This window comes from Pteropus medius, unplaced genomic scaffold (assembly GCF_902729225.1).
Source record: "Pteropus medius unplaced genomic scaffold, Ma_sr-lr_union100, whole genome shotgun sequence".
Taxonomy (NCBI): domain Eukaryota; kingdom Metazoa; phylum Chordata; class Mammalia; order Chiroptera; family Pteropodidae; genus Pteropus; species Pteropus medius.
The window spans coordinates 26,671,158-26,699,143 of record NW_024340696.1 but is presented as its reverse complement, the minus strand read 5'-3'; the positions used below and the strand labels follow the sequence as shown (position 1 = coordinate 26,699,143).

Sequence of the window (27,986 nt, the reverse complement as noted above, 5' to 3'; positions counted from 1 at the left end):
GTCTGAGGAAGCCGGAAGCCGCGGCGGTCGCCGGCACGGGCTGGGGTCGGAGGGGCGGCTGTCAGTGCCCGCGATGGATCCTGACGTGACAGTCGCGCAGCGGAGGCCGTTGCTCTTGCCGCGGCTGCTGCTGGTGCCGCTGCTGTTGTCGGGGCTGGCTCTGGGCAAGCTTCCCTGGGGCAGCAGCCCCCACAGGGTCCTCTACGACTTCCTGTCCGAGCAGCAGTTGCTGGAGGTGGAGGACTTGTCTCTGACTCTGCTGCAGCGGGGAAGGCTGGGGCCGCTCTCGCTACCCCCGGACCTGCCGGATCTGGATCCCGAGTGCCGGGAGCTGTTGCTGGACTTCGCCAATAGCAGCGCAGAGCTGACCGGGTGTCTGGTGCGCGGCGCCCGGCCGGTGCGCCTATGTCAGACCTGCTACCCCCTCTTCCAACAGGTCGCCAACAAGATGGACAACATCAGTCGAGCCGTGGGGGTGGGTAGAGAAGCACACCCGGGACCTCTGGCGTGGAGGGTTGGGAAAGGAGGTGCATGTAATGATGGTTAACTGTGGGGGCCTCAGTTTCCCCATCTGTGAGATAAAGGGGTTTGACTAGGACTGTAGAATTTGGGGCATCAGGAAAGTGAGTGTCATTATAGAGCTTGGGGTTTGAATTTTTGCTTTCATGGCTGCTGTTGGGCGTCCTCTTGGTAATATTTGCAGATAGATATGACTAGTTTTCTTGGGGCTCTTCCACCCCTAATCCTATATTTCCTTCCCCTTCTTTATCCCCTCCCCCAAACTTCACCATAGCTTCTTCCCATTTCCACCTGGAGTTTCCAGGAAGGATCCTTTACTGAAACCCCACCCAAGTGGAGTGGGGAAACTATAGTGATACTGATTAGTAGCTTGAGCTTTGTAGCCAGAAATGTTAGATCCACCACTTTGTAGCAGTTTGACCTTTGATTATTTTAGTCTTAGTTTTCTCCTCTTGTTAGCAGTATACTCTGGACAAGGTCCATTCTCTGTTTGTTTTCTCATCTCTAAGATGGAGATAAAAGGAACAATTAAAAAACTAGCACATCGTAATAGTTCTCAGTAACTGGGAGCTAAAATTTTAGGAAACAGTGAATCTGTCCCCCATTCTTGGTACCCTCAGAGGTTTTCTGGTCCTGTGGTAGGTGCTATGAGGCACTTTAAAGAAAAAAAAAAAAAAGACGCAGAAGATATGTCCCTGCTGGAAAGAAACTTATAGGGTCTAGAGTAGGAAGGGTTTAAGTGTGTTAGGGCTGGTGGGAGTCACAAGGTGTGGGCCAGTATTCCTTGTAAAGGAAAAACATGAGGAATGACTGGGATTGAGGAGTGGGAAAGTTCTTGTGTTGAGAGCACAAGTAGTCTCATAAAAATGTGGTTGGAATTATTTCATAAATTATAGTTGATTTACAAAATATAGACTTGTATGTAGTTCCATCCTGGTTTAAGTCTGTCTGCTAAGACTTAGTATAAATCTCTCTTTTAATTTGTGTTAAATAAATCCTGTGGTCAGTCTTTCTGTAAAGAGCTGGTTTTCAAGGTAGTTTAAATAAATTTAGGCTTACAGGCAGCATTTTTCAGGCATACTTCTACTGGTATAACAAGGGGAAATGTGTACATATCTCACTATGATTTAAAAATAAAGCCCCCAAGACTTGACCCTGTCAAATATAGCAGAGTATGATATGGCATCATATTCTGTTTTGCACAAAGGTAAATTGTTTGGTGGACAGAAAGACTGAATCATGATGCAAAGCTTGGATGTTATGAGGCAGAAAATGCTTTTCTCATTTATATAGATACTGTGGAATTAGGAAGAGGTTAAAAAAGTACCACAAACTCTAGTGGTACAGCATTATGGGCATCAACCCAATCTGTGTATGAATTTCCACATGAATTCCCCTTCTCAGTGTTGGGGTGGCTGAAACTTCCTTCTCCTTTGTGTCTCTCAGATTCTACCAGTGGTCTGGGCCCTGGATTGCCTCACCCTTGTGTGAGAGGAAGAGGGTAAAGAGAAAAAGAGGCAGAAAAACCCTTTCCTCAATCTGCATTTCCTCTTCAACACATCCTTAGACTTTGGTTTCTTTTCCCTCCTTTTCTCAGAGCTGCATGTGGTATATGAGTTTAAAGGCATGATTTCTACAGTTCTAAGATACTTCATGGATTTAATAGGCTTTTTTGGATTGGTTTGGGAATTGAACTGTCATGTGTAATAATGAACACATGGAAAAGTGTGTTCTGAGTTTCTTAAGAGTGAATTTGAAGGACTCAGTTGTCATTTTTGGTGTGGATTGGGAGTTATTTTTGAGAGTAATATATTTTCTTTGACTCACTTAGATTTACTCTTTCATTTAAATCAGTTTAATCAGAAAGCACATGCTGTTCTTAAATATCGGGCTGGTAAAAAGATGCAGAAGGAAAAGGAGGTTTAAGTCCAGGCCTCAAACTTTCAGTGTAGTTGGGGAAATAGAATAAACCTATATTGAGAAAAGAGAAATAGGAAAAAAAATGATCAATGTCAATGTGAATGTGTAAATTGTATAATAGCAAGTAGAGCAAAAGGGTGAAGGAGATGCAGAATTAAAAGAGGACACAGAGCAAGGTGAGGTTAATCAGAGAAAGCCTATAAGCTGAATTTTGAACAAAACATACTTTCTTACCTCCTTAGGGTGAATTCATGTCCATTGATTGAGAGAAGAAGGGAATATAACAAGGAGAAGAAGAATCAAGGGTAGAAATTAGCAAGCTATTTCTGTGGTACAGCAAGCTAATTCATTTAACTGTAATAGAATTATCAGAATTCTATTATCACTTTCTCTTGGACTTACTGGGACAAGGATCACATATGTGTTATTATCTCGAGGTAAAGAATACAGTGATTTGTGGAACCTGAATGTAGACCTAATGGATTCCCCTTTCCTTAGAATCATACTTTCTTCTTTTAGTTTAAACTGATAGGGATATGGTTTCATTGAGCTGTTCAGCGTCATCAGAGTTGTTGTCAGGATGCTTTGGCCCTGCAAATACAGGAGAGAGTGGAAAATGCAAACAAGGTCAGTTTTCCTGAGAAAGCAGAGTAGATGAGATCTAGGGCATCTATAGAGAGAGGAGCCTTTGACTTTCTGTAACAGGAAGGTAGAGGGAGAGATTGGATATAGAGGTAGGCAGATCACAGTTTCACTTTGCTTCTGTTTTCACTGTCTATTAGGAGGCTTGATCTTTTCTTGAGAGTAAAGGGTGAGAAGGATATCAGAGTTTCAGAGAGAGTTGAGAAGATTGGAATAGTGTTTCTAAAGAGAGAAGAATGAGCTGACAGGAAAGTGAGGAGTGCAGTTTGAGATGATCGATTTATTGTGGAAATACTCTGCTTGTTTGTTCACTTTTGCCAAACAGGCATGCTGAAAGTTGGGTCCATTGTGGTTAGGGTTCTGCTAAGTGGTTATGACAGATTTGAGTAGTAAGAATTCTAAATATAAACCAAAGACCATTGCTTTTTGGTTATATACTAGGTGTTGGGAATATAAGCATATAAGACAGTTTTCGTCTGGAACCTAGGCATATATATAGGTGGATATCATGTATTAAGAAACTGAGCCTCAGAGTGATTAAGGAACTTATCCAAGGTCATGTAGTGGAAAAGGCTAGATTTGAATCCAGAACGATACTACGACCTATTTCATATAGTCGTTATAAGAATTAAATGAGTTATGCATTTGGAGCATTTGGAACTGTTAGGTACTCGATGAGTACATTGTCATTGGGATTATTCATCACTCCCCTTCTATTTTCACCATTGCCACCATCTTTTCATCATATCCGAACTATGGAAATGGTCTAATTATTTTCTGCCTCCTCACCCTACATATTGTGATCTAGATATAAGTTCCCGAACTCTGCTTTTTATGTCATTCTCCTGAAAAATCTTAAAAACTTTTCCACTGTCTGACTCTCATGGTCTCAAGACTCTTCATAACTTTGCCTAACTTCTCCCTCTGTAATGTCTCTACTTTCACAGAGGTACCCTCCATTCTAGCTGTATTGGCCTAATGAACACCCCTTGAATACCACGTAATCATTCCTACTTTCACCCACTGATAATTTTATTCTCCCATTTTAGAATCCTCTTCCCTTTCTCAGTATAGGGCTTAGTTTAAATCTTGCTACTTCTGTCTGAACTCTTCACAATTTCCCCCAACTATACTGATGTCTTCTTCAACTGAACTGTTTCACTCATTGACCACTCATACAGGCTATGCTGTATATTGATTTTTTAAATAGCCAGTCATAAGCTTATGAAGATTCAACTTAAATAACTGATTACATTTAGCCAAGTACACTCACTTAGGGTACTTGAGATTGGCTGCAGGGTAGCTGGGTGAAATGGCATATATCAGTTACTAGGTACCAGAAGTTGTGCTAAGTGATTAACATATGTTACTTTCTTTTAATACTGTACCGATAAGACTCATGATTATGAAATTGAACCTCAGAGAAGTTACCTCAGCTGCCCAAAATTACCAGCTAGTGACCGAGACTTGGCTGACTCTTAGGCCATGCTTTGATATTTAAGAAGTGATAATAGAAAATTTCATCTGTGACCGATATTGCTCTGAAAGCAATTCCAAGAAAGAGACTTTTAGAATGTTTTTTTCAGTTCACTATTTTAAAAGCAAACATTCATTTGGATGTATCTCTTAATGAGATGACAAAACTAAGCCACTGAGAAGGTAACCATCCTATGAACATTAGAAATTTTAAAGCAAGAATTCTGCCAGTAAGTCTTCCTCCCTTCCTTTTCTCACCCCACATGGCCGATCACTTCTAGAGTTATCACTTTCTCTTTTATTGCTCATCACTATTTAATTCCTTATCTTCATGTGTCTGGGGAGGTTCTTGAAGCCCCAGTGTTGATAGCCATACCGTATAGTTTTTACATCCTCAAAACTCCAGGATTCTTATAGTGCCTGGTAAGTAGTAGGTTTTAATTAACTTCAAAAGAATAAAGTGTCAGCAGGACTTAGTTCCTTGCTTGGGGCAAAAGGGAAAGGAAATAGACAAGGATCAAATAATTTAGGAACTTGGATTTATTATTTGCATAGCATGAATTTCATTATTAAAATGATCTGTGGAAAGCATATTCTATTTGTGTACAAACTATTTGGGTACAAACTGGATATTTCGCATTTTCGTAAGTATTATAAGATTTTGAACCAAAAATTGTTTAGAAGATGAAATTAAATGTTTTATGATCATTTACCCACCAGATTTTAAAAATCAGGTAAATAGCATATGTTCATTGTAGAAAAATTTAAAGTTATGTAAAAGAGGCAAAAAAAAGAAAAGAAAAGAAAAATCACCATATTTCCATTATTCAGATATAACCACTGCTACATTTTGGTGATTAGCTTTTTAGGATTTTTTTCTATACCTAAAAAGTAAGAAATAACGACATGCAATTGGGCTTAAGTTGTTGAGATTTTACTGTAGGAGCAAGTACTTAAGAAGCAAAAATTTTCTTCCCTTGTAAGTAAACCTGGAATCAATAAGTGTTAGCTTTTGTTTTATTGTTATTGGCATCATTATTTAATTATATCCAATGAAATGTTAAAATGCTTAGCATCAATATTTTAATTATTTTTAAAAGTTTTTTTTTTTTTGCCTTAAGTTGTTTGGGAACTTTTTATACTGATCGTATTTTTTTTTTAATCTTTTTTTTGGTTACAGAATACTTCAGAGAGTCTTAGTTGTGCCAGAAGTCTCTTAATGGCAGATAGAATGCAAATAGTTGTGATTCTGTCTGAGTTTTTTAATTCCACATGGCAGAAGGCAAATTGTGCAAGTAAGTAATTTTTTCATTTTCATGATGCAGTTATGCTTTAATAGCATAGATGTCAGAGTTTATTTTAATGAATTTTGAAGTGTTTGAATCAATATAATACTGTATATTACTATGTTTAAATGAACCATGATTAGCATCATGGTTTATTAGTGGGAACTACTTGGGCAAGTTTTGAAAGGCAGGGAAGTGCAGTAGTTAACAACATGAGCTTTGCAGTCAGAGAGATCTGGATTTAATTATTATAAGATTTGCCACTTACTAGCCCTAACTTACTGGTTGTAAGACCTTGAGTAAGTAACTTTGCCTCTTGGAACTTCAGTGTCCTCATTTGTAAATTAGTAGTATTAATGGAACCTGCTTTATACAATTGTTTTGAGAATTAAAGTAAATAAATTGTGTAAAGGTACTTAACTCAGTATGTAGCACATAGTTAAATGTTCTAATAATTCCGACATTTATAATCTGTCAAATGGTGGTAGAGGTGATAACATCTATCAGTTTTGCAGGTTTGTATGTATTTACATAGTAAAATGAGATCTATTTTCAGGCATTCTTTGGAAAAATTAAAATCAGTATTTCAATTCAGAAGTGTTTTGAGTACCAACTATTTATAGGCAGTTCTTGTTTTCTGTGCCTTATAATTTAGTGAGGGAGAAAGTTATATTTACAATACAACTTAAGGCAGACAAATAAATGCTTTAATAAAGTTATAGAGTCCTTGGGGGAAGTAGAAAATAAATTGGGGAGAATTTGAAATGACTTCCCTGAGGAAGTACCTTTTCATTGTACACCTATATGGCTGGGCATGATTTCAATAAGTAGAGATGAAAGGAAGGACATTACGATAGAGAGGCATCATGGACAGAGGCACAGAGGTATAAAAGAGTAGAAGATGTTCCAGGGTCCTGGAAGCACAATGGGAGATAAAATTGGAAAGGGAAAGTAGGACCTTGACTGACTGATCTGGTAGTTTCTCTCTTATCTCAACATTTTTCACGCTGCTTAGAACACCAGCATATTATTAAAAATGTTTATGTACTATAGTATCTTGTTGGTTTATAATATACATGGAATATTAAAGGCAATGAGAAGTACTGCAGGTTAAAAAAAAACCTTTTTTTTTTTTTAACATCGTTTAACCTAGCTCTTTTCAAGTTTTCTTTTTTAACTACAAAGATCTTCCCCCTTTTTTTTTTTCATGGAACCCCATTGGAAGAGGAAGAGAGACCTGTGAGGAAGTTATTACAATAGTTTATGCAAGAAGCAAAGAAAATATGAAGTGGGGCGTGGGCTGTGGAAGTAGAAAGGACAGGATGGATTAAGAAATCTCTAAATCACGTCATTAAGGAGTTTAACTTTCTGAGAGTTTAACTTTTCTAAGGATTCGTGTTTTTATTTAGTTCATGTAAAGAAAAACTGTAAATGGGAGAAAGACCCCCTGTGAAGTTTCTTTTCCATTGCAATATATCATGTTTATTGAATAATGATTCCCTAAATTTTGTCTCTATTAATTCAAATTTTCTGTTAATTTGAATAGAAACTTGGTGGACAGTTAACTTTTTTAAAAAGCAAAACCATTGTGGTTCTTTTTTGGAGTAAAAATTTCCATATAAATGTATAACAGTAAATTATAAATATGATCGAATAGAGTTTGTTTAACCTATCTAGGAGAGCTGTTTTTAAATATTCTTAAGCCCTTTTGAAAAATCCACTGATAACAAAAAAAAATGTTAATTACAAATAATTTAAAATCAGTTAATTAGAGTAAGTGGAATATGTATTAGAGTTTACTTCTTTTAACTAATATGACTTTATATATTTGAGAGGTAAGGTATCTTTAAAAGGTATTTTGTAATGAAGACTTCATTAATTCAAAGTAGCTTTCTTCAGTTATTAAAAAACATTTTACTACATATTTACTCAATAGTCTAAAAAGTATTTACTCAATATTCTTTAGAATAATTTCTTAGGGTACCTTGTTTTTTTTTTGTGAGATATTCTGTCTTGAAAATATTCCTTGATTGAATTTCTTCTGAACAAATGAAATGCTTACTTCCCAATTAAAATTAATTCGTCCAAGACTTATGGTCAAGTGAAAGAAGCAAGGTGCAGAGAAGTTATGACACTTTTTTAGGGAATTAGACAGGTGAGTGGGCAGGAAAGAAAAGATTTAGTTTTCATTCTACTTACCTTCGTACCCTTGAATTTTATGCCATATGCATTTAATACCTATTCAAAAATATGTAAAATTTAAAAATTATCAGAATGTCCAAATCTAGGGTTAGTATTTATATAGCAGATGTAATAAGAGAGCTGAGCTATTTTCTTTTCCAGAATTATGCATTAAAAAATTATCTTCCTTATGTCGTTTCATTCACATTTAAAATTTTTATCATAATTTATATTCTGTATTTTAAATGGAAATAAAATAGTTCTATCAATTTGTTCTTCTTAGTTTTCTCTTGGGGATTCTAAAATAGTCTTCTAAACTACATTTGAATAATCTTTACAAAATTATCTGGGAACACGTCTAATTATGTTCTCTGCAAAATCTATTTAATAAAGATAATGTGAACATTTTAAAAAAATTTAAAGAATTGTTCAAATATTTTAAAATTTTTACCAAAATTTAATAATTTTAAATTTTAATAATTTGTTTTTCTTCAGCAACATGGTCTTCTCTTACAAAGTAGAGAGCAAAGAAATTTGTAGGAAGGAGAAAATGAGGAACTAAAAGGAGGTAACAATTTATCAATTAAATTGAATAATATTTCATAGCCCTTGTCTTACTTGAGTTTCACAATAAGCCCTATAGGGTAGAATGAGGGCTCAGAGAATGTAAATGAACTACACATCAGGAGTCTAGTAAATTCAAAAAGCTTTAAGATTGTTCATCTGAGTGGACAGTGTTCATGAGTTAATGCCTAATTTTGTTTTTTGTTTTTTTTAATTCTGTTTGACACATTCATTTTAAGAAATACAAATGCACTTAAATTAACCCTACAGAAGTTTAATATTTATGCTACATACATGTTTGATATTATGGAAAACCTAATCTTTTACTAAAAATATAAATGTAAAACTTTTTTTCCGTAAAAACCAATTAGTACTACATAAAATTAAAACTAGATAATGTGAAAACACATTTTTAGTAGAGTTGCACATTTTCTAATGTTAACCCTCCGCAATGATTAGGTTCTGATGCAGTTATATCTCTCACGACCAGATCTCTTAAACCACTAATTTCATAGGGTCCCCATTCTTTTATTTTATTGATGAATGATGCTAAAGCCTCCTCCTTACCTTTGCACTTAAAATAAATTTCTTACCTAACCAGTCATTGTTTATTAAATCATTGGCCTATAGAAATATGTAAAAGAATACAAGGGATATTTACTCTTTTATAAAATGGAAGACAATTATATCACACTATAATTTTAAACAAATTGTTCCCCATCAGAAGTTTGCCTAGGATGTTGTCATTTCATGTTGTAGGAGGGCAGAATATACCCCAAAATATGACTGTAGGAGACTAGAATATGCCACCCCAAAACATGCCTTTTTGGCATAAGAATTATTTTGAGCTAATTGTTTTGAGAAATAGCAGACACATGAGAAGCTCTGAAAATGATAGAAGTAACATTTTGTAAGGGAAATTTATATTTATAAAGGGGATCTTCATTTGTAAGAGTGTCTTCCTCTCTGTATCAGAAAGAAGATGACTCTAAATCGCAAGAAAATCTTATAAATGGTGAAGGCAAGGATGTAAATCTGTATAACAAACCTTACACCTGTGTACCATGCTTTTCCTTGTCACTTCCCCTTAATTGGTTTTCCCCACACCCTTCTTTCTTTGTTTTTAGCTGAAAATTTAAGCCTGAATTCTAAGCTACCTCTTTGAGTTACTCATTTTCCTATATATCTTCCATGTGTATAGAAGATACACAAGTTAATAAACTTCTCTTTTTCTCCTGTTCTGTCTTTTAAGAGCTGCAGCTGAGAACTTAGAAGGGTAGATGGTAAATTATTTTTTTCCTCCCCTACAGTATATACATGAAAATAAGAATATAAATATTAAAGAAAAAATTTCTGGATTATTTGCCTTTTTATTTAAGCACAAAAAAAGACTAATCGGTTGTCTTGGAACTTAAACACAAGCCACTAATCCATTTGTCTGAGTTACCTTTTTGAGATGATCTAGTTGTTAAATTTGCAAATACATAGCTGCTAAGTGATGCCCTCAATAAAGATCTTTAATAGTAAATAATATGGAATCCTTTCAGTTTGGCACCTAAAAGCTAAAGTGAGAATGGAAAAAATTATAAAGGAAGACCAAAAACTGCTGATGTATTTTAAAAATCGGTTTTAAACTGAGACATATCAATAAGTGACCCATTTTGTAGGCTATTTCTTTCAATATAAAATGACTATTCCTTTTTCATCCTCTATGCTAGGAAATGAAAAACTATAATTATATGAGTAAAAATCTTTTAAAATAAATTTAAGGGGCTATTAGAATTTGAAATAAAGAATATTATTAAAAATACAAAAATGTAATAAAACATAGAAGCTAAATATCATTTAAAAGAACATTATTATTAAAAAGTAACACACTGCCAAAACCACCTTTCCTTTCTACTTGATCTAGGTGTAGGTTGGCGTCTAATCTCCTGTTGTTGAAAGGAAGTTGGTGAAAGGAAGGCTAGAAACTAAATAAGGAGAGAGTGTCATCCATGTATCACTCTCATCTCTTATCTTTAGAATTCCTATATCTTTGAATGATATCAGTCTTGGTTGGAAATGAGTTTTTGGAAACTTACAGAGACTCAAAAGAAGTGTTAAGAGCTTAACTCTTCTAATTCACATTACAAATAACATGGAACCTAGTTCTTGTGGAGAATGACTGCTAAGAAGTAAAGAAACTATATTAGAGATTTCTCCTGTACAGAATTTTAAAGCTGCTATCAGAAGTGTATTGTGGACATAAGGATAGTTTTGTTATTGAGATGCTTCTTGGTTATCTCATGCATATGACAGTTGAATAACTAGCTGAGTGACCAAATTTGATGAGACTATGGATTGTTTTATGGTAAAGTGTTTTGGTTCTTTGTTTTTTTCTTTTTTAACTTTATTGAGATATAATTGACATAATATTGTATAAATTTAAGGTGTATAATGTGTTGATTTGATACACTTACATATTGTAAAATGATTAGCACTATAGTGCTAGGTATCACCTCCATCCGTCACGTAATTACCATTTCTTTTTTGTGGTGAGAACATTTAAGATTTACTTTCTTAGCAACTTTCAAGTACATAATATAGTATTACTAACTATAATCACCATGCCATACATTAGATCCCCAGAACTACTCATCTTATAACTGGAGGTTTGTATCCTTTAACCACTACCTCCCCATTTCCCCAACCCTGCAGCCCCTGGCAATCACCATTCTTCTCTGTTTCTGTGAGTTCAGCTCACAGTTGACTATATATGTGAAGGTTTATTTCTGGACTCTTGATTCTGTTCCATTGGTCTCCTTTCCTGTGATGAGTCAGTCTTCCCTAGTTGATGAAACTCCTGGGGAAGGGCTTTGTGATAATTTATTTTAGAGGATTTGTCTTTAGGCAGATCAGGGGAATTCACAGAAAGCTTCTCTCTACATCTGCTTTTTTTAAAGTGCCTTCAGCTCAAAATAATCCTTATGGCAAAGAGGCGTATTTTAGAAAGGCATATTCTGCTACCTCTCACTTGCATCTTGATTCTTTAAAAATCAGTAATAAAACTTATGGTTAACCAGAGGTCAATTACTATAACTCCTCTTTTTCATATTTTATCTACAAGGTAATATACCGTGTTAGTCATTTATATCTTACAATTTAAAATGTCTTAGTTTTCCTACTTATTAAACAACTATGTTGTTCAGGTACATAGTTCTCACAGTTTATACTATGTTTTCTGAAGCTTGCCCTATTTTTCAGAAGTCAGTGTTTGTCTCTGTTGTTTTCTATAAAACTAGTTTTGAAAAACAGCAGAGGTCTTAATACAAACTCCTAACAGATGCCAAATACTGTATCTAAAGATGCATAATTCCTGTTATGGTAATTCAGTAGATTTCTATGTATGGTCTTGACTTGAATCCTTAACACCTTAGAGAATGCCCCTTGAGCTGATGCTTGAACCCTCAACTGAGAAAGAAGATATGCTAATCTGTCCTTGATGAGGCTCCATTGATTATCTGAGATGAGGAAAATTCATAATGACTACTTCACTTAGTGCTTAAAGGAAGCTTTCTTATTATTAGTACTCTTTAACTTACTAATTTCTAAAATATATAACTTCTCACTGCTTATAACCTCATGCTCTCAATTCCTGCAAAAAGATAAAAGAACTTTACTGGAGTTCCTTTGTTTTAAATCAGAAAGTCAGGGCTCTTTAATAATGAAGACACTTTTAGTCTCATTATATAAATGAACTCCTTTATACTTTATAATACCACCGTTTAATGATCATTGAAAAAATTTTGATGGTACTACATTAATGCAGTATATAACAAGATGACCAGTCTATATAACTGCCTTTTAGTTTAATTTTCAAATTATTTTAAGTGAAAAGGAATGACTGTCTATAAAATAGAAGAGATTAAAGTGTTCAGAGAAACTTTCTTTGTAAATTACTTTTTTTTGTTTTTTACAATTCTATAAATTATTTCTTTAAAAAAAGAAATGATTTTAATTCCATACTTTGTATAGAAGGAATTGCCATTGCTCTCTCATGTTCATGTACTTTATACTACTTTTTTAGGCAACTCAGGGACACACACACACAGATATCCATTTATCCCTATATTGTGTATGTCAATTGCCATGACATGGCTTGTTATAACACAGATGTAAAATTGTCATGGATGAAATTGTATTTCCTGTATTTCCCTGCAAAATTTCAACTACAAAAACTGAACACCCATTCAATTTTGTTAGCCCAGTATACTAATATTCTGCATATTTGTAATCGTGTTTCTTTTTATTTGTATATACTCTATCTCATGCATAAAAGGGCTTTTATTGTTAAACCAGGATTTAGAGGAGCTTATGATACATTTTTGTAAAAAGAAATTTAGCGTGTAAATTTTTTGAAAGCTGACGCATGGAGTAACATTTTTTAAATAGTAAAGAAAAAATAGTATAATTAAGAAAATACTTAATTGAGAGCCTGGGAAGTATATTTTGTATTTCCATGCCTTACTAACTTGATGCATAATCTTCAGTATATTGCTTTATTTTCCTGGCTATTTGCTACTTCAGGAAGTGATCCCTCAAATTTTTAAATGATGAGGGAAACAGAATGGGACTTACTACATTCTTGAGAAGATAAAGCTGCAGAGAATGTAGAGTATATGAGTTCAGAGAGAGAAAAGATTCTAGAAATAGGTTCATTAGCAGGGCCCCTTGTATACCAGGTGCAGACCAAGCCCTGCATTTAGGGGCCTGTGTGACGGGTGAATGGGGCTGAATTCCAGCTCAGCCTCTAAAAGGGGAGTGTCTTTTTATAATTAATTTACCCAGAGGGGATATCTTTTTTTTTTTTTTTTAATTTGCACAAAGGAGTCTTAATGTGCTGTTGCTGCTCTGTTCATCAGGTTTAGGTTTCATCTCAGTTGCCAACAACTGATCAGTTGATAGTGACTGCTTGAATCCCTGTGTGTCAGGTATCTATGGGTAGTGGAGGGAGGAGTGGTGGCATGTATTTGTTTACTCTGACTATTGAACTTTAATGGTTTAGAACGTAGATGTGAATATTTAATTTATTTTGTGTGTTTGAAAGTGCAGGCTCAGGAATCAGACTGTGTAGAAACTCCAAGGTTTTACTTAACAGTTTTGTGACCTTGGGGAACTTCCTTAATTCCACTAAGCTTCTGTTTCTTATTTAGAAACTGGAAACAATGATAGTTCTTGCCTTATAGGATTGTTGTAAGAGTTAAATGAGTAAATGTGTTTAAAATACAAGCATAGTGCTTGGAACATAGGTTCTCAGTTAATGTTAGCTTTCATTGTAGTGATAGTTTTTCCTAGTACCTGCATACCTCATAGTGTGTCATATCCTAATGTCTGCTGTAGGAGAGGAAAAAACATCTTTTTCTTCTGCTTGTTTTAGGTTTTCTGGACAGGACTGTATAAATTAGACTGGCCTAAGACAGATTAACAAGAGAAACAAAAAACAAAAGTTTATTAACATATGCGTTGCGTTGTACATGTACACATGAGAGCACTCAATGATGAGTAACCCATGGGGATTTGGGGCTTATATTACCATTTTAGGCTAATCAAAGGAAAAGGGATTTGGGGCTTCTGGGTAGAGGAGGCAAGTTATGGGAAGGTGACCAGGGAAAGTATGGTAAACAAGGATTGTGTAGTAAGGTTCGTTATGGAGATTTAAGTCAGTACCTTCTCTATTGATAAGTTATTAAGAGTTCTCTTCCTGATGTGGGAGAGAGAGATATCTTTACACACTGAAATTTCCTTTATAAATATAAATTTTATTTACAAAACGAAAACTTGTGCCCCGTTTTTAGAGCTTGTCTTGCATTTGCGGGTTCTCAGTGGTCTTTGGCTCAAAATAATCCATGTAATAAAGAACTGTATTTTGAGGTGGCATATTCTGGTTCCCTGCACTGCCTATTCAGTCTCTTTTATCCATTGAATTCTTGTTATCTGCATTGCCACCTTACTCCTGGATAATTGGAGTAGTGCCCAATCCTGTCTCTCCACTCCCAGTTGAGAGAGATCAGATTAGATGATCCTGGGTGAGTACAATATACAGCTATCAGTTGAAATGAAGGGGGACAAGAATGGAGTTGAGCACTACAGTGTAGAAACTATTTGGAATATTCTTTGTGGAGAAATTGGTAGGGCATCTCTAAGGATTGTTTTGTGGCCTTGAGATTAGAATTTGAATGGAGTCCCTTCATTATAACTTTAGAATTTTCTAAAATAATGTTCTACAACTGGAATTGTGGTAGAGAAAGTAAATGGAATCTGTCCAGGGTTGGAAATGTTTGTGAGTATGTAGAACATAAAGAAGGTAAGATCCTAGGAGAGTAAGACTGAAATACCTGATCAGGAGTTCTAGGATATGAAGCCAGGCTCTTGAACCTAGGTCTAAGAGAGAAAGCTGAGAACACAGGGAGAGGTAAAAGCAAAGTGACAGTAAAGAATAGGTTCATCAGAGAAGGGAGAGTAAATAAATAAATTGTACTGTATTTATACATAGAAAACAAAAAGAATGAACTTGAGCAAATGCTAAGCAAGAGTAGCAAGTTGCAGAGCAATATCATTCATGTAAGATTTTCAAAAACATAAAACAATTGTATTTATTTTCAGACTTTACTCGAAACCTCTTTATCATTATTTTAGGCAGAATTTTCACTAGCTTATTTCTCGTCTCCCAATTCACAATAGATTAGAAGGAGCATGTGACAAAAAGTTACCCTGTTAGACGCAATAAATGACCCACTGGTGAAGATGGAAGAGACACAGAAGTATTGAATTTGACACAGAAAAGGATCAGAAAGCATATGAATTTAGGTAAAATTAATGCAGGATATACATTTTTATGCTGAAACAGTACCGAACTCCCCTATTAAGGCAGCATTTGATAACTGATGTTCATGATTAAGACTTTGCACCATCAAAAATCAATTTAAATTTTATTTTGTATATTGTTTTTATAAAGAAAGGAGAGTATATGATTATTTTAAGATTTTCATTAAAATGGTTTGATGTAAGAAAAATTTTTTGGAAACAAAATACTTGGAAAATTCTTTTATGTGGAACACTTCATGCTGTTTGAATAAAGAATTACTATAGTGAGAAACAAATATGATGGCTAGAGAGAGAAATGACAATATACAATTGTTGCTTGACATATATTACTATACTTATTTGTTTTTTTGACAGATTGTTTAATGAACAATAGTGAAGAATTATCAAATAGCACCGTATACTTCCTCAGTCTATTTAATCACACCTTGACCTGCTTTGAGCATAATCTTCAGGTATTTTATATATGATACTTATTAAATTAAAATGCTGCTTCGTACAAATGAATAGTAAGTAATTCGAACTCTTATAGCATTAACTGTTGATATTTATACACACAATGTAGAGAAGTTAGTGGACCTGGATTTCTGCTAAGTTCTTCCATTACTAGCCCTTAGATAAATCACTTGTTTTCTTTTTTGTGGGGATAGGACAGTAAGATCTACCCGGCCTACCTTCAAGTATTTTGTAGTGAGGATCCAATGAGATAATGAGTATGAACACATTAACTGAGTCATGTGATTATTTAATTAAAACACAATGTTATTCTGACAGTAATTTACCTTGACTTTGCTTATACAATAAGGTATTTTGCAATGCTGTATGATTCTGACTGTGTACAGGAAGCTTATTCTTTGCATCAGTATTTGCTTAAATTTATTTTACCTCCTTTAAAAGTCACTGTTTAGTGAGATAACTTTGAGTATTGAATTATAATATAAAAGGTAGCCTTTAAAAAACATACCTTACTGATTTTTGTTTTCTCCACCTCCAATTCTTGAATGTTGGCATTGGAACTTTCCTAGTGATAGTGAAGGGAGAGATTGGGACTCTGGTTAAAAATCATAGTTTTGAAATTTGCTTAACAAGTAAGTAATGTCCCAAAATAGATGTCAACGTGTAAATATAACTCAGGATATATGTATGTATGATTTCCTCTCCAATACCACAACTGGAATTCTGATAATGCAGAATTATGAATTTCTCTGAGAATAATAAAAGCTGTTAGATGAATGTTTCCCAAAATATATTCTGCGAGATATTGATAGATGGCCCATAAAAAAAGGTTTAGTGTTAACAAGGTTGGGAAATGCTTTACTACAGGATTTCAGAATTTTAGTGGACTTCCACATGTTGTAAAACTCCAAATGGTAATTTTTATGTACAGTGTTTACGAAACCTATTTCACAAGGAACTATTTGGTTTAAGAGATTAATATTCATTTTAGGGAAATTAGCATTTTCCTTGGGATGTTAGTTGCAAATATTTTTTTCCTAGTTTGTGGTTTGTCTTGTGCTTTTTTTTGTTATGAAGAAAAATTTATTTTTTATGTTAGATTTATCAATTTTTTCAATAGCTTGAGGATTCTGTGTCACATTAGAAGGCCTTTTCCCACTTTATTTTTTTTGTAGTACTGTTATGATTTTTATTGCTATGTTAAAATACATGTGCATTTCAAACTTTAATATAAATGGCTAAATTACACTCCCTTATCAAGGTTCTGTGCTCAATTTTATTTGAACATATTTAGCTGAATGCAGAATTGTTCAGTGAGAAAAAAGCAATGGGCTATATCTTGTGGCAAAACTGAAGGGACACTTAGTTTCTCTGTCAAATAGGTGATGAGGGTAACATTGTAGGGGCTACATTGGTTTAATTCCTTTAATTTTTCCATTCTCTTTCATTCTGATCCTCAGTTAATAGAATTTCTTTAGGGTACAAGATAAAGAATAAAGTGGATAGAAAGCAAAGTTGTGAACTGACTCTTCAGAAAACTTGTTTTTGAAAAGATAAGTGTTAGTCCTGGAAGTGGAAAAGACATATTTGCTAACATAATATTTTATGTTATATTCATTACCTTCATTTTAGGTTACACTGTTCTTTGGTATTAGTCCCTTTTTGCTGACTAGAAAGGCCTGGATTACAAGCCTTGGTGTTAGAGGGTTGTGTGGGGGTACAGTTGTAGTGCCTTTTCCTTTCCCTTTAATAAAGTCCTCTCTGTCTCAGTAAGGTTGACTTCAGTATTGAAATCAGCACAGGAAAGGGCATATTTTATTTATTTGATGAAAGGAGGATAGAAGAGAGCAGATATATAAATGACAAGATAATTTAGGAAATTTTCAGTGTTTAGGTAGCAGTAATTTGGCATATGAGCTAGTGTTATCACTTAACAGTGGCTAGTACAGTGGTTTTCAAAATTTAGAGGCAACTAGAAAGTGCCAAATATTTTGCTATGTGCTTTATGCACCAGGATTCTAATCTTTGGGACCTGTAATACAAGTAGAGGTAGCCCTATTTTCTAGATGATGAAATTGAGGCTCAGAGTGATTTAGTAACTTGCCAAGTATCACAGCTCAGAACTTTAATATGATGTATTGCTTACTGTCCTCTAGGAAGGCAAATAGCTTACATTAAAGAGATGTAATGTTTATTGTGTGTATTACATATGCCTTTGACGTTTTAGGGGAGCATACACAGTCTTCTACAATTAAGAAATTATTCAGAAGTATGCAAAAACTGTCGTGAAGCGTATAAAACTTTGAGTAGTCTGTACAGTGAAATGCAAAAAATGAATGAACGTGAGAATAAGGCTGAACCTGGAACACATTTATGCATTGATGTGGAAGATGCAGTAAGTACTATGCTTCTGATATGATAGATATTTTGCAGTGTTGTTGAATGTGCCTTCAGTATTATTATCCCTTTCAGAGGTATATTGAAATCTGAAAATGCTGTCTTCAACCAGAAATATCTAGTTATAAAATAGTAAGGTTTTAGACCATCCTTATGTGTCAAACTAAAATGGAAACTAATCAGGTACTTCATAAGTGAGTTGATAATTTGGTATATTTTGCTTTTTTTAAGTTTGATAATGTGTGTCATTTTCTGAGATGTGGGCATTATATGTTTACATTTCAATTTCTTATGCGTATGTTGCTAATTCAAGAATTCTCTAGGTTTTGCTACCATGTGTTTCTGAAGCCATTTCTCAATTACTTTCCATCTCATTGCTTTGTTTATATCTTTAATCTATTGCTATCTGAAATTTTTTGTTTACTTATTTATAGTCTGTCTCTCCTAAAATATAAGCCACATAAGGACAAGGACTTCATGTCCTTTTTTGTTCAGTATTCAGTATTTAGAACACTGCTTGTCATATAGCAGGCCCTTTAATATGTGAATTAATTGCGTGGTCAACAAAAAAGCTTTTTTCTCCACTGTGTAGCCTGCCTTTACATGGGGTACCACGAGATGGCGATCATGCCTTTTTATGAGAATATGGTGCCTGAGTATTAAGGAAAAGGAGAAATTATTAGGTAGAAGTAGAGAACTCAAGGTCAAAATTGATAAAAATTAATGTTTGAGAAGGATGAGTTTGAATTATCAGAGCAGCTCAGAGTGGACTGTAGTAGACCAATAATATTCAGGATAGCAAAAAACACCTAAAATAGATGCTCTGTGGGATTTTTGTTTTTTACTGCTTTATTTCTAATGTCTAGAATCTAAGTACTTGGCTTCTAGTAGGCTCTCAATAAATAATAAATATATATTTTTAAAGTATTAGTCTATTTCATTATTTTTAAAATAAAGAAGAAAAATGAATATTGGTGCTATGACAAATGGAATTACACAGAAAATCAACATGGCCACCTATTTTAGAAAATTCTTACAATAAGAAAAACTTAAATATACAGTGCACCATTTGTAAAGCATATCTCAAACAAAATCTAGACAAGAAAAGTTTTCTACATTAAATTTTATAGTTTCCTTATTCCTTAGCCTGTTTTACAAAAACCAGGAACTCAAAGTACTGCTGCCCTTAAATGTATGTTTTTATTGTATCTAAATGTATCTGAAAAATAAGGTTATTAATATTGTCTAATAAAGTTTCCATGACTAATTAGGTATTATGTGCTTAAAAACTATTTGCCATGAGTATGGATCTTACATAATAGCTCAGATATTAAGCATTTCATAGAGAAGCCTTATAAAGTTGATATTGTTATTTTTATTCTAAAAATATTGCAACAAGCTCAGAGATTACATATATAGCATATGAAAAAATATTTTGTTTTTGTGAGCCTTTTCCCCCCAGTTTATTGAGATATAATTGAAAAATAAAATTGTAATATATTTAAAGTGTATAATGTGATGATCTGATATACATATACATTGCGAAAGGATTTCCACAGTTGAGTTAATTAATCCATCACCTCACATAATTACCCTTTTAAATCTTTTTTAATGAATGAAGCATGGTCTAACTATATTCCTATTGATATAAGTTTTCTGTTTGAAGTCTATGAAAAGTTGATGTTCTTTGGACAATATTAAGAATTTAGAATATGAAATTTCTGTATGGATATAAATTTAAACAATGAGTAATTGTGAACCAGCTTATTTCTCTGGCAGAAGTAATTTTTCTCAACTGTCAATAGATTTTTTTTTTTTTAGGGATATATATTTAGCCTAAGTGGTGTGTGCTTGTTAAGTTATTAACAAAATAATTATGAAATTGAAGACAAATATAAAACAAAGTAACATTATTTGTTATTGTTCTAGATGAACATTACTCGAAAACTTTGGAGTCGAACTTTCAACTGTTCAGTCCCTTGTAGTGACACCGTGCCTGTAATTGCCGTTTCTGTGTTCATTCTTTTTCTGCCTGTTGTCTTCTACCTTAGTAGCTTTCTTCACTCGGAGCAAAAGAAACGCAAACTCATTCTACGTAAGTTTCTTTATATAATTGTTTATTTAGATAAAAACCTGTATTTTAAAATTTTAGTCCTCTTTTAGAAATTTAGTTCTGTGTTATACTTTGACAACTCCAATTATATTAGCCTAAAAGAGCTCTCTGCTTCAAATATTACAATTATGCTTAAGAAGTTTACATAAGATGTATAAGAAGTTTATAAGTGCAGATAATCGAAGGTCAACTTACAGCATCTTTCAGAAGCTTTAATTGAGAGATTAAAATGGATTCCCTGGAATAAGGTTGGCGACAGCGGAGGAACAGCAACAAAGACTTTGCAGACCTGCAGCGGCCACAGTAGGGACATAGAGACAGCTCTTAGGAAGGCCCATTAGAGCCATGGCAGAACCGCCTAAAAATGTGGCAGGCAAGGAGAAACCATAGCTTACACATTTTATTTATGAGCAAATTGAAATTGCGTTACAAGAACATTACTCAATGTATAGCATGTGCTCAATACATATTAGTTGCTTTACTTTCTCCTTACCACATAGGGCAGAGCAGAAAAAGCACTAATTAGAAGATTCCATCTAGCTAAGGAAGAGTGGCTTCTAAGTCTTAAGGGTTTCTTGTTTATTATCAAAACGAAAGTGTGGGCTTTTTAGGAATTTTAGTCTTTAAAAAAGAAAATGTCTTTTGAAAAAAAAGTTAGGCTTTTTGTCGTTGTTGTTTGTTTGTTTGTTTTGGCTCAAATATTATTCCTAGTCTAGAAACCCATGATATAAAAACTCTTGCACTTATATATATATTTCTTTTTAGCACTTCTTCATGGTTTATCTAACTTTGTTTCTAATATATGTAACAACAAAAAAAGGTTACTCGTAGATCAGTTTAAGCGGCATTTGTAATGTCTTATCACCTTAAAAAACTAGTTACTGGAGAGGAGAGCTTTTATCTTAGGTGTATGTAGTAAAGCTTTTCGAAGATTGCCAGCATTCTGTAAATATGTAATAGCTCAGTCCTAAAAGCACTTATTTTGAATAATAGCAAATATTGCAGGGAACTCACTGTCAAGAAACTTTATGTTTCAGGGCTTGTTTAAAGTTTAGCATCTTATTTGCCTTGCACATCGATTTAACTCTACAAAGATATTTCCTGCTTCTGGTCAGGGTTTTTGTTTGTTCTCACAGTAAAAATCACCACCATCTGTCTGCTTGTAAAACCACAGACCTTATTCTCTTTTAATTTCTTAATTATTTTTTTCATTTCCCCATTCCCACATTCCCTTCCCCACCCCTTTTCAGTTCATCCACAAGTACTAAATTGTCTTTTTTCTCCCTGCAACGTTAATACCCTAGTCCAGGCCATCATCGTCTCTTATCTGCACTAATGCAGAAGTCTCTTAACGGGTATCTCTGCTTTCATTTCTTGACCCATCATAATACATTCTCCATATAGTACCTAGAGTACTTTTTTAAACACAAATTTTACTATGCTCCTCTCCTACTTGACCCTTTATGTGTCCTTGTTGCACCTGGAATAAAATCCAAACTTATTTCTAGGGTTTGCTCTCTAAGCTATATGTGACCTGGCTCCCACCTACCTTTCTAAAATATTGCCTTTACTCCTCTCCTTGCTTACGAGCCCGTATGTAGACAGTCTGGCCTTTCTGTGCCTCTCAAATACCGAGCTCATTCACACTTCCCTTTTCCAAAGCTCTTGTACTTGCCTTCCCCACTTTCCTTGACTAGCACCTTGTCATCCAGGTCTTAGGTCAAAGGTTACTTACTCAGAGACTCATTTATTTTCTACCTTATTTGTCTCTCTGGCTCAACTGTAAGCTCCATCAGAACAAGGATTTTGTCTTGTTCACCACTCTATCAACATCTAGAAAGTATCTGGCCCATAGGATGAGCTCAGAAATATTTGTTAACTGAAAATATATTGTTAGCATTTCCTAGAGTATGTTTCTGAAAATACTAGTCCTATAAATTATTTTTATGAGCTTCATAATGTAGCTGAATATAAATTAACGAATGAGATTACATTCCCAAAACTTGACAGTAGAACTTTTGCATAATACCTATTAATGTTTCAATAGAAGCATTGTTTCTGAATTAAATTATGAATATAAGGAAATGCTAGTGTAAGCAAACACTTCTTGTGTTGTTATCTCATGGACATTTTTATTTTCTTTATGCTGCCATTTTTTATGCCTCCATTCATCAAGTCCTATGGTAGGAATTAGGGATAAAAAAAGAAACAAGGCACAATACAGAAAGTCCCTGAATAACATCATTTCATTATAACATCAGTGAGATGCTGTTAATGAGATGCCATTGGAAGTCAACTCTTGTTTATGTCAATTAATCTATGGTAAAATTGGTTTTGTTATATGTTGTTTCTCTTAAAGTCACAGAACCTGTGGATGATGTTAAGTGAGGACTTACTATATGTCCCTTCAAAGAACACATGGACCTAACCCAATTATTACAACAAATGTAGTAGAGATATATCCTGTGTGGTTGGACCACAGAAAAGAATAAGACTAACTCTGCATTATGGGTGTCGGAATTCACCATTAGATAATCCCTACGGTAAAATTTTGAAGGATGTAGGGATTTATCAGAAAATAAGGAAGCAAGGAAGTCGAAGGTATAAATACTTATTGGTATTGCTGGTTAGTTTAATAAAGTTGGTAATTAGTCAGTAAGAAACTAGATTACATCTAGTAATTTTAAGCATGTAATTGGGAAAAAAACCTTTTGATTTAGTTTGCCTCCCAGATCCACTGAAGGCTTAAGAAGCAGACTTTTAGCTTAGGCATTTTCTTAGTTTAGGCTGAAGCAATACAGTAGTCTAGGAAGTCATGTTGTTATCTAGCACTTAAGCAGAGGTCACGGGAGACCCAGATAGAAACTAGAACAGTGGTTCTCATCCTTGACCATATATCAGAGTTGTCTGCAGATTTAAAACAAAGAAAAACAAAAACTGAGATGTATGGGTCCCAAAGCAGATCTTCTAAATCATAACCTCTACTTTAGTGTTGAGAGCCTTTGAAGTAGGGAGATTCCTACTTATCCAATGTAGGGTACTTTCCCCATGGCACGATTGTTTTTAATTTCTGGATTATGAGAAACATCCATGTTTAACTGTAAGTATAAAACATTACCAAGCCAAATAGCTATATTTTTTTTATTAACCCTAATGACTCAGTCCCATTAGCATCTTACTCAAAATTGATTGTACTTATTTTATTAGCAGCCATATTATGTTCGTGTATATATTTGTATGTGTGCATGTAATATACAACTCACTTTTCTTTGTAATCCATTTAAATGTGTATATATATATATATATATATATATATATATATATATATATATACTTAACATTAAAGAGTTCTTTTACTAAATTCTTTTAAGAGAAATTTAGGACTTCTAACGTACACTTTCGAATATGTAATTTTATTACTATCCCTTATAGCACTTCTATTTTTTTGAATACTTCTACCTATATTACATATTTAAGATTGTTATGTTCAATATGATATAAATTATGTCTGTTTTATTTGGTACTGCATCTAACAAAGTCATGTGCAGCTTCTAGCAAAGTTGCTCTTTTGAGGATGGTAGGAAAAAATAGACATAAGTTTTAATTTTTAGAAGATTGAGTCTTCTATTCTGATTTAAACATAGAATTAATAGATGAATACTATAGTTTACATTAAAATAATGAATAATCATGCGTAGAGAATTAAATTTAAGTTAAAAATTGATCTTTTGATTTATATAGCCAAACGTCTCAAGTCCAGTACCAGCTTTGCAAACATTCAAGAAAATTCAAACTGAAACCTACAAAGTGGAAAATTAACGTCACATCCCATGGTTGAATGGTGGAAGACACAGCTTGGTCCAAAAGAAGAGAGAGTTCTTAAGAAATGCAAAGACTTCAGATTTATTTTTAAATAAGAATTTTTAATTTTTCTTTCCTTTTTCATCCCCTTTTTAAGAGCTTGGGTATTTTTAGTTTATTGGCATAGCAGTGTTGTTTATTTTCAAGTATTTGTTACAATAACAAAAGATGCAAGAACAATGTTTTATTTTGATGGCATATTATTACTACTTGAGACTTCTGGTATCTCATTAACTTAGAATCTCAAGTAGCAAAGTTTTTGAAAACTAACATTTAAAAATTAATCACTTATAACAAAGTCTTTGAAAAAGAAATATACTTGCCAAAAAGTAGCAGGTCCAAAGATTAATTTAAATTACCATTGCAGTATTATTGTTACATATATCTTTAATATGTCATATGGTACAAATAATATATAATTCAGTCTCTAGTTTCCTTAAAGTCATTTTTGAAACCACTAATTATAAACCTCCCTAACAATTTTTAGAAGTGGAATGGCGCATTACATTTATCTTTGTAAAAAGACTTATGGTAACTGGTTTCTTACTTGACTTTTATAAATAGTATTTTACACCTTATTTTGCCTTTATTTCATAAGTAATTTGAAATCACTGGACTGCTTTATTATATTCAAGGCAAGATGGATTCTTTTTATACCAGAGATTTGCATTGCAAATTACATTAAGTTATTTGGCAATTTATAATTTATTACTACTTTAAATCAGATGTAGCATTATCACATTATTTAAATTGAGATTTTTTAAATGGAGATTTTCTCTTGAGTTATATGGGGATTTTTGGAGGGGAGGGAAAAGAGTAAAAATAGCTTAAGGTTCAGAAAATAGACAGGGACCTGAGGGAATGCTCACAATAAGACTGTTAAATGGTTCTTATTAGGGGCATGAGTCAGAATGAGAGCCTGATACAGAAAGCAATTAGGTTAAGATGAAACTTAGTTTTTCTAAATTAATTATATCAGATAAAAGGGATATGATTGATATGAAGTCAAATATTTCACTTTCAGAAAACATTCTATTTTGGAATATTTGTATTGCTCTTTAAAAACAGCTTCATTTCAGAATTGTTTATAGTTTTTTTCCCTCAGGATTTTAGTGGTTAGGTATTTCATTCCTTCTTGCTTTCTTGGTGGAAATAGGCTTTGTTTTAAATGTTGAGAATATGAAGGCTACTCTATATAGAAATAAGAGTTTGGTCGAATGGTACAAGAATTTGAATACCTTTGTATAATATGAAATGCTCTATAGAGAGACAAGAAAGTATTATTATTTTTTAAATGTTTACCATATACGCAGAGTGAAAGAGAACGCTTATCCTTGGATATAAACATATCCACAAGTGGTTAGTTTTCCTAGTTTGCTGTGATCTCTTAAAAATGTGCTGGGATTTCTTCTGTTAATACTGTTCCTGCTGCTGATACTAATAGCACTATCTTAATTTGAAGCATATAGTTGAGGGCCATTGAAAGCAATCTTTAATTAATGCAGATAAAACCAGTTTACATGTGCAAAGGTACAGAATGGCATATTTGATTCTGTAAGTAGTGACTCTGAGCACTTTTGAATATTATGTATTTCTAAAAACCATTGCTTTTGGATATGTTTGCTAATAAGCACTTTAAAAAAGAAGAGGCAGCCTTTACTATTTTTCTGGCTGAGTCATTGTTCTTTAGAAGAAGCATCAGCAATAGGTTTCAAAAATAAGTATTGAGCACTACATTAAAGTGTGTAAATATTTCATTTTTTAGTCATACTGAAAAATTATTTGCATAGTTCTGAATTTGACACATAGCATATGTGTGTGTACAAGAACATCTTTATTTTATTTTATTTTTTTGACACTTTGTAATAAAAGAAGTAGCTTAAGGTAATTACAATGCCATATTTGATTTTTAAATACATTTTTTAAACTTCGGATGTAATTAAATATCACATTTCAGTTTTTCAGGTGTTGAGTTGAAATGCCTACTTTAAAAGTACCAACCATCTTATAAGTTTGCTGCAAATAAAAATGTACTTTTGGATTTTTTTGTTGTTGTTGGATTTGATAGTTAGGAATAGCATCAGCTATCCTAAAGTGTAACTCTAAATTCACTCTGGTGAATAACACCAGAGTTTAGTTGGTAATGTTACTTCTAATGGGACCAGTATTTTTGAATGTCTGGATGGCCTCTGCTTTTTATTGCAATGTGCTCCTTATAAAGTGAAATGTGTTCTCAGAACAGCGTTGTAGTTGGGTTACATTTCTGACCAAAGACTTAACATCAGATAACTAATAGACATCACCAGCAATGAAATGTAAAAGCAAAAATATACTAGTAACCTATGTAACAATTTAAAATGGAAAAAATTATTTTCCAAGTACATGTATTTTCTGAGCTAGAAGAAACCTTAGAGGTCATCTGGTCATGAAATCTCCTAGAGCTGAATAGGTCCCTACCTTCTCTCTACTGCATGGATTCCCTCTAAAAAGTGTATAACTTATTTTCTATCTTCTTAACTAAGGAAGCAGAACACCATAAAGCTCCATATTTATGACTGAGCCATTGTTTGATAGACAACTCAAAAATTGAGACTTGGGATGCCTAATCAAATATTTTCCCACTGGTCTTCTCTGCTTATCTTGTAATAATTCCATAAATGATTTTATTGATTATAAAAAGGACATTGGCCTATGCTAAATTAAACATGTAGCACATAAAAGTTACAACTACACCAAGTTTGGTTCTAAACTAATACACTGGGTAAAATAAACATTAGTCATACATATAGCAAACACATTTAATGACCAGTAATTTTTTTTTTGTCTCTTTGTAAGTTAAAAGGGCTTTTAATAGGTAATATGACTGATTCATGCTTCTTAAAGTGTGGAGGTTCTCAGTAATGATTTTAAAACCTGTTTTTCCTATGATAAACAGATACTTTAAAAAATACATCCTAGTACCCAAATACAATCAAAATGTTTCAGAAAGGGGAGTCAAGATGGTATAGAAGGTAGATGCTGTGCACACCTCCTCTCAACACCAAAATTTTAACGAAATTACAGAGCAACCATCACTGGGAGTCACCTGAGGTCTGGCTGAACAGAAGTCCTACAACGAGGGATGAACATAACAGGTAACCTTGAAACTGGTAGCAGGGGCAGAGATGTGAAATGGCCAGTATGCCAACCGTATCTGGCAATAGAGAATCGGGAGGGTTATGTTGGCTGCGTAGCCCCTCCCCGACCTGAGGAGCGAGGGGACCTGGCCCCACAATGAGCTCCCCAGCCCAAGGTTCCAGTGCTGGAAAGAGAAGTCCCCACCATCTGGTCATGAAAACCAGTAGAGATTGTGGCCGAGTGAGACGTTGAGTTGTGGGAGTTGCAGGCATTCCTTTTAAAGGGCCACGCCTGGGCTTACTTGCTGATGGACTCACTCACTAAACTTCAGCGCTGGGGCAGCTGCTTAAGGCGTACCAGGGACATATGGGGAGACACCGAGTTGTTGGGCTTCAGGATGAGGGCTGGATGGATGGCTTTCTCCTTGACAGAAGTGCTGTCAGTGTCCATTGTTCCTTTGTTGAGCCCTCCCCACTCCCAGCATGCGGACATAGGCCTCACCATACCTGAGTATCAACCTGGATAATACAAAGTGGTCCTGCCCAAGTGATTCCCTGAGACTCTGCCTATCCCAACTTGTGAACCCACCC

General features: G+C 34.0%; 1 protein-coding gene across 1 annotated transcript; it reads left to right on the top strand.

Annotated features, from left to right (window-relative positions):
• The first annotated feature begins 21 nt into the window (after positions 1 to 21).
• On the top strand, positions 22 to 26,320 carry OSTM1 (osteoclastogenesis associated transmembrane protein 1). The gene is made up of 6 exons (XM_039869891.1): positions 22 to 475; positions 5,738 to 5,852; positions 15,810 to 15,907; positions 18,136 to 18,303; positions 20,235 to 20,400; positions 24,160 to 26,320. The coding sequence occupies exons 1-6, from the start codon at positions 74 to 76 to the stop codon at positions 24,213 to 24,215; spliced, it is 1,005 nt and encodes a 334-aa protein (XP_039725825.1). The 5' UTR covers positions 22 to 73; the 3' UTR covers positions 24,216 to 26,320.
• The last annotated feature ends 1,666 nt before the right edge of the window (positions 26,321 to 27,986 follow it).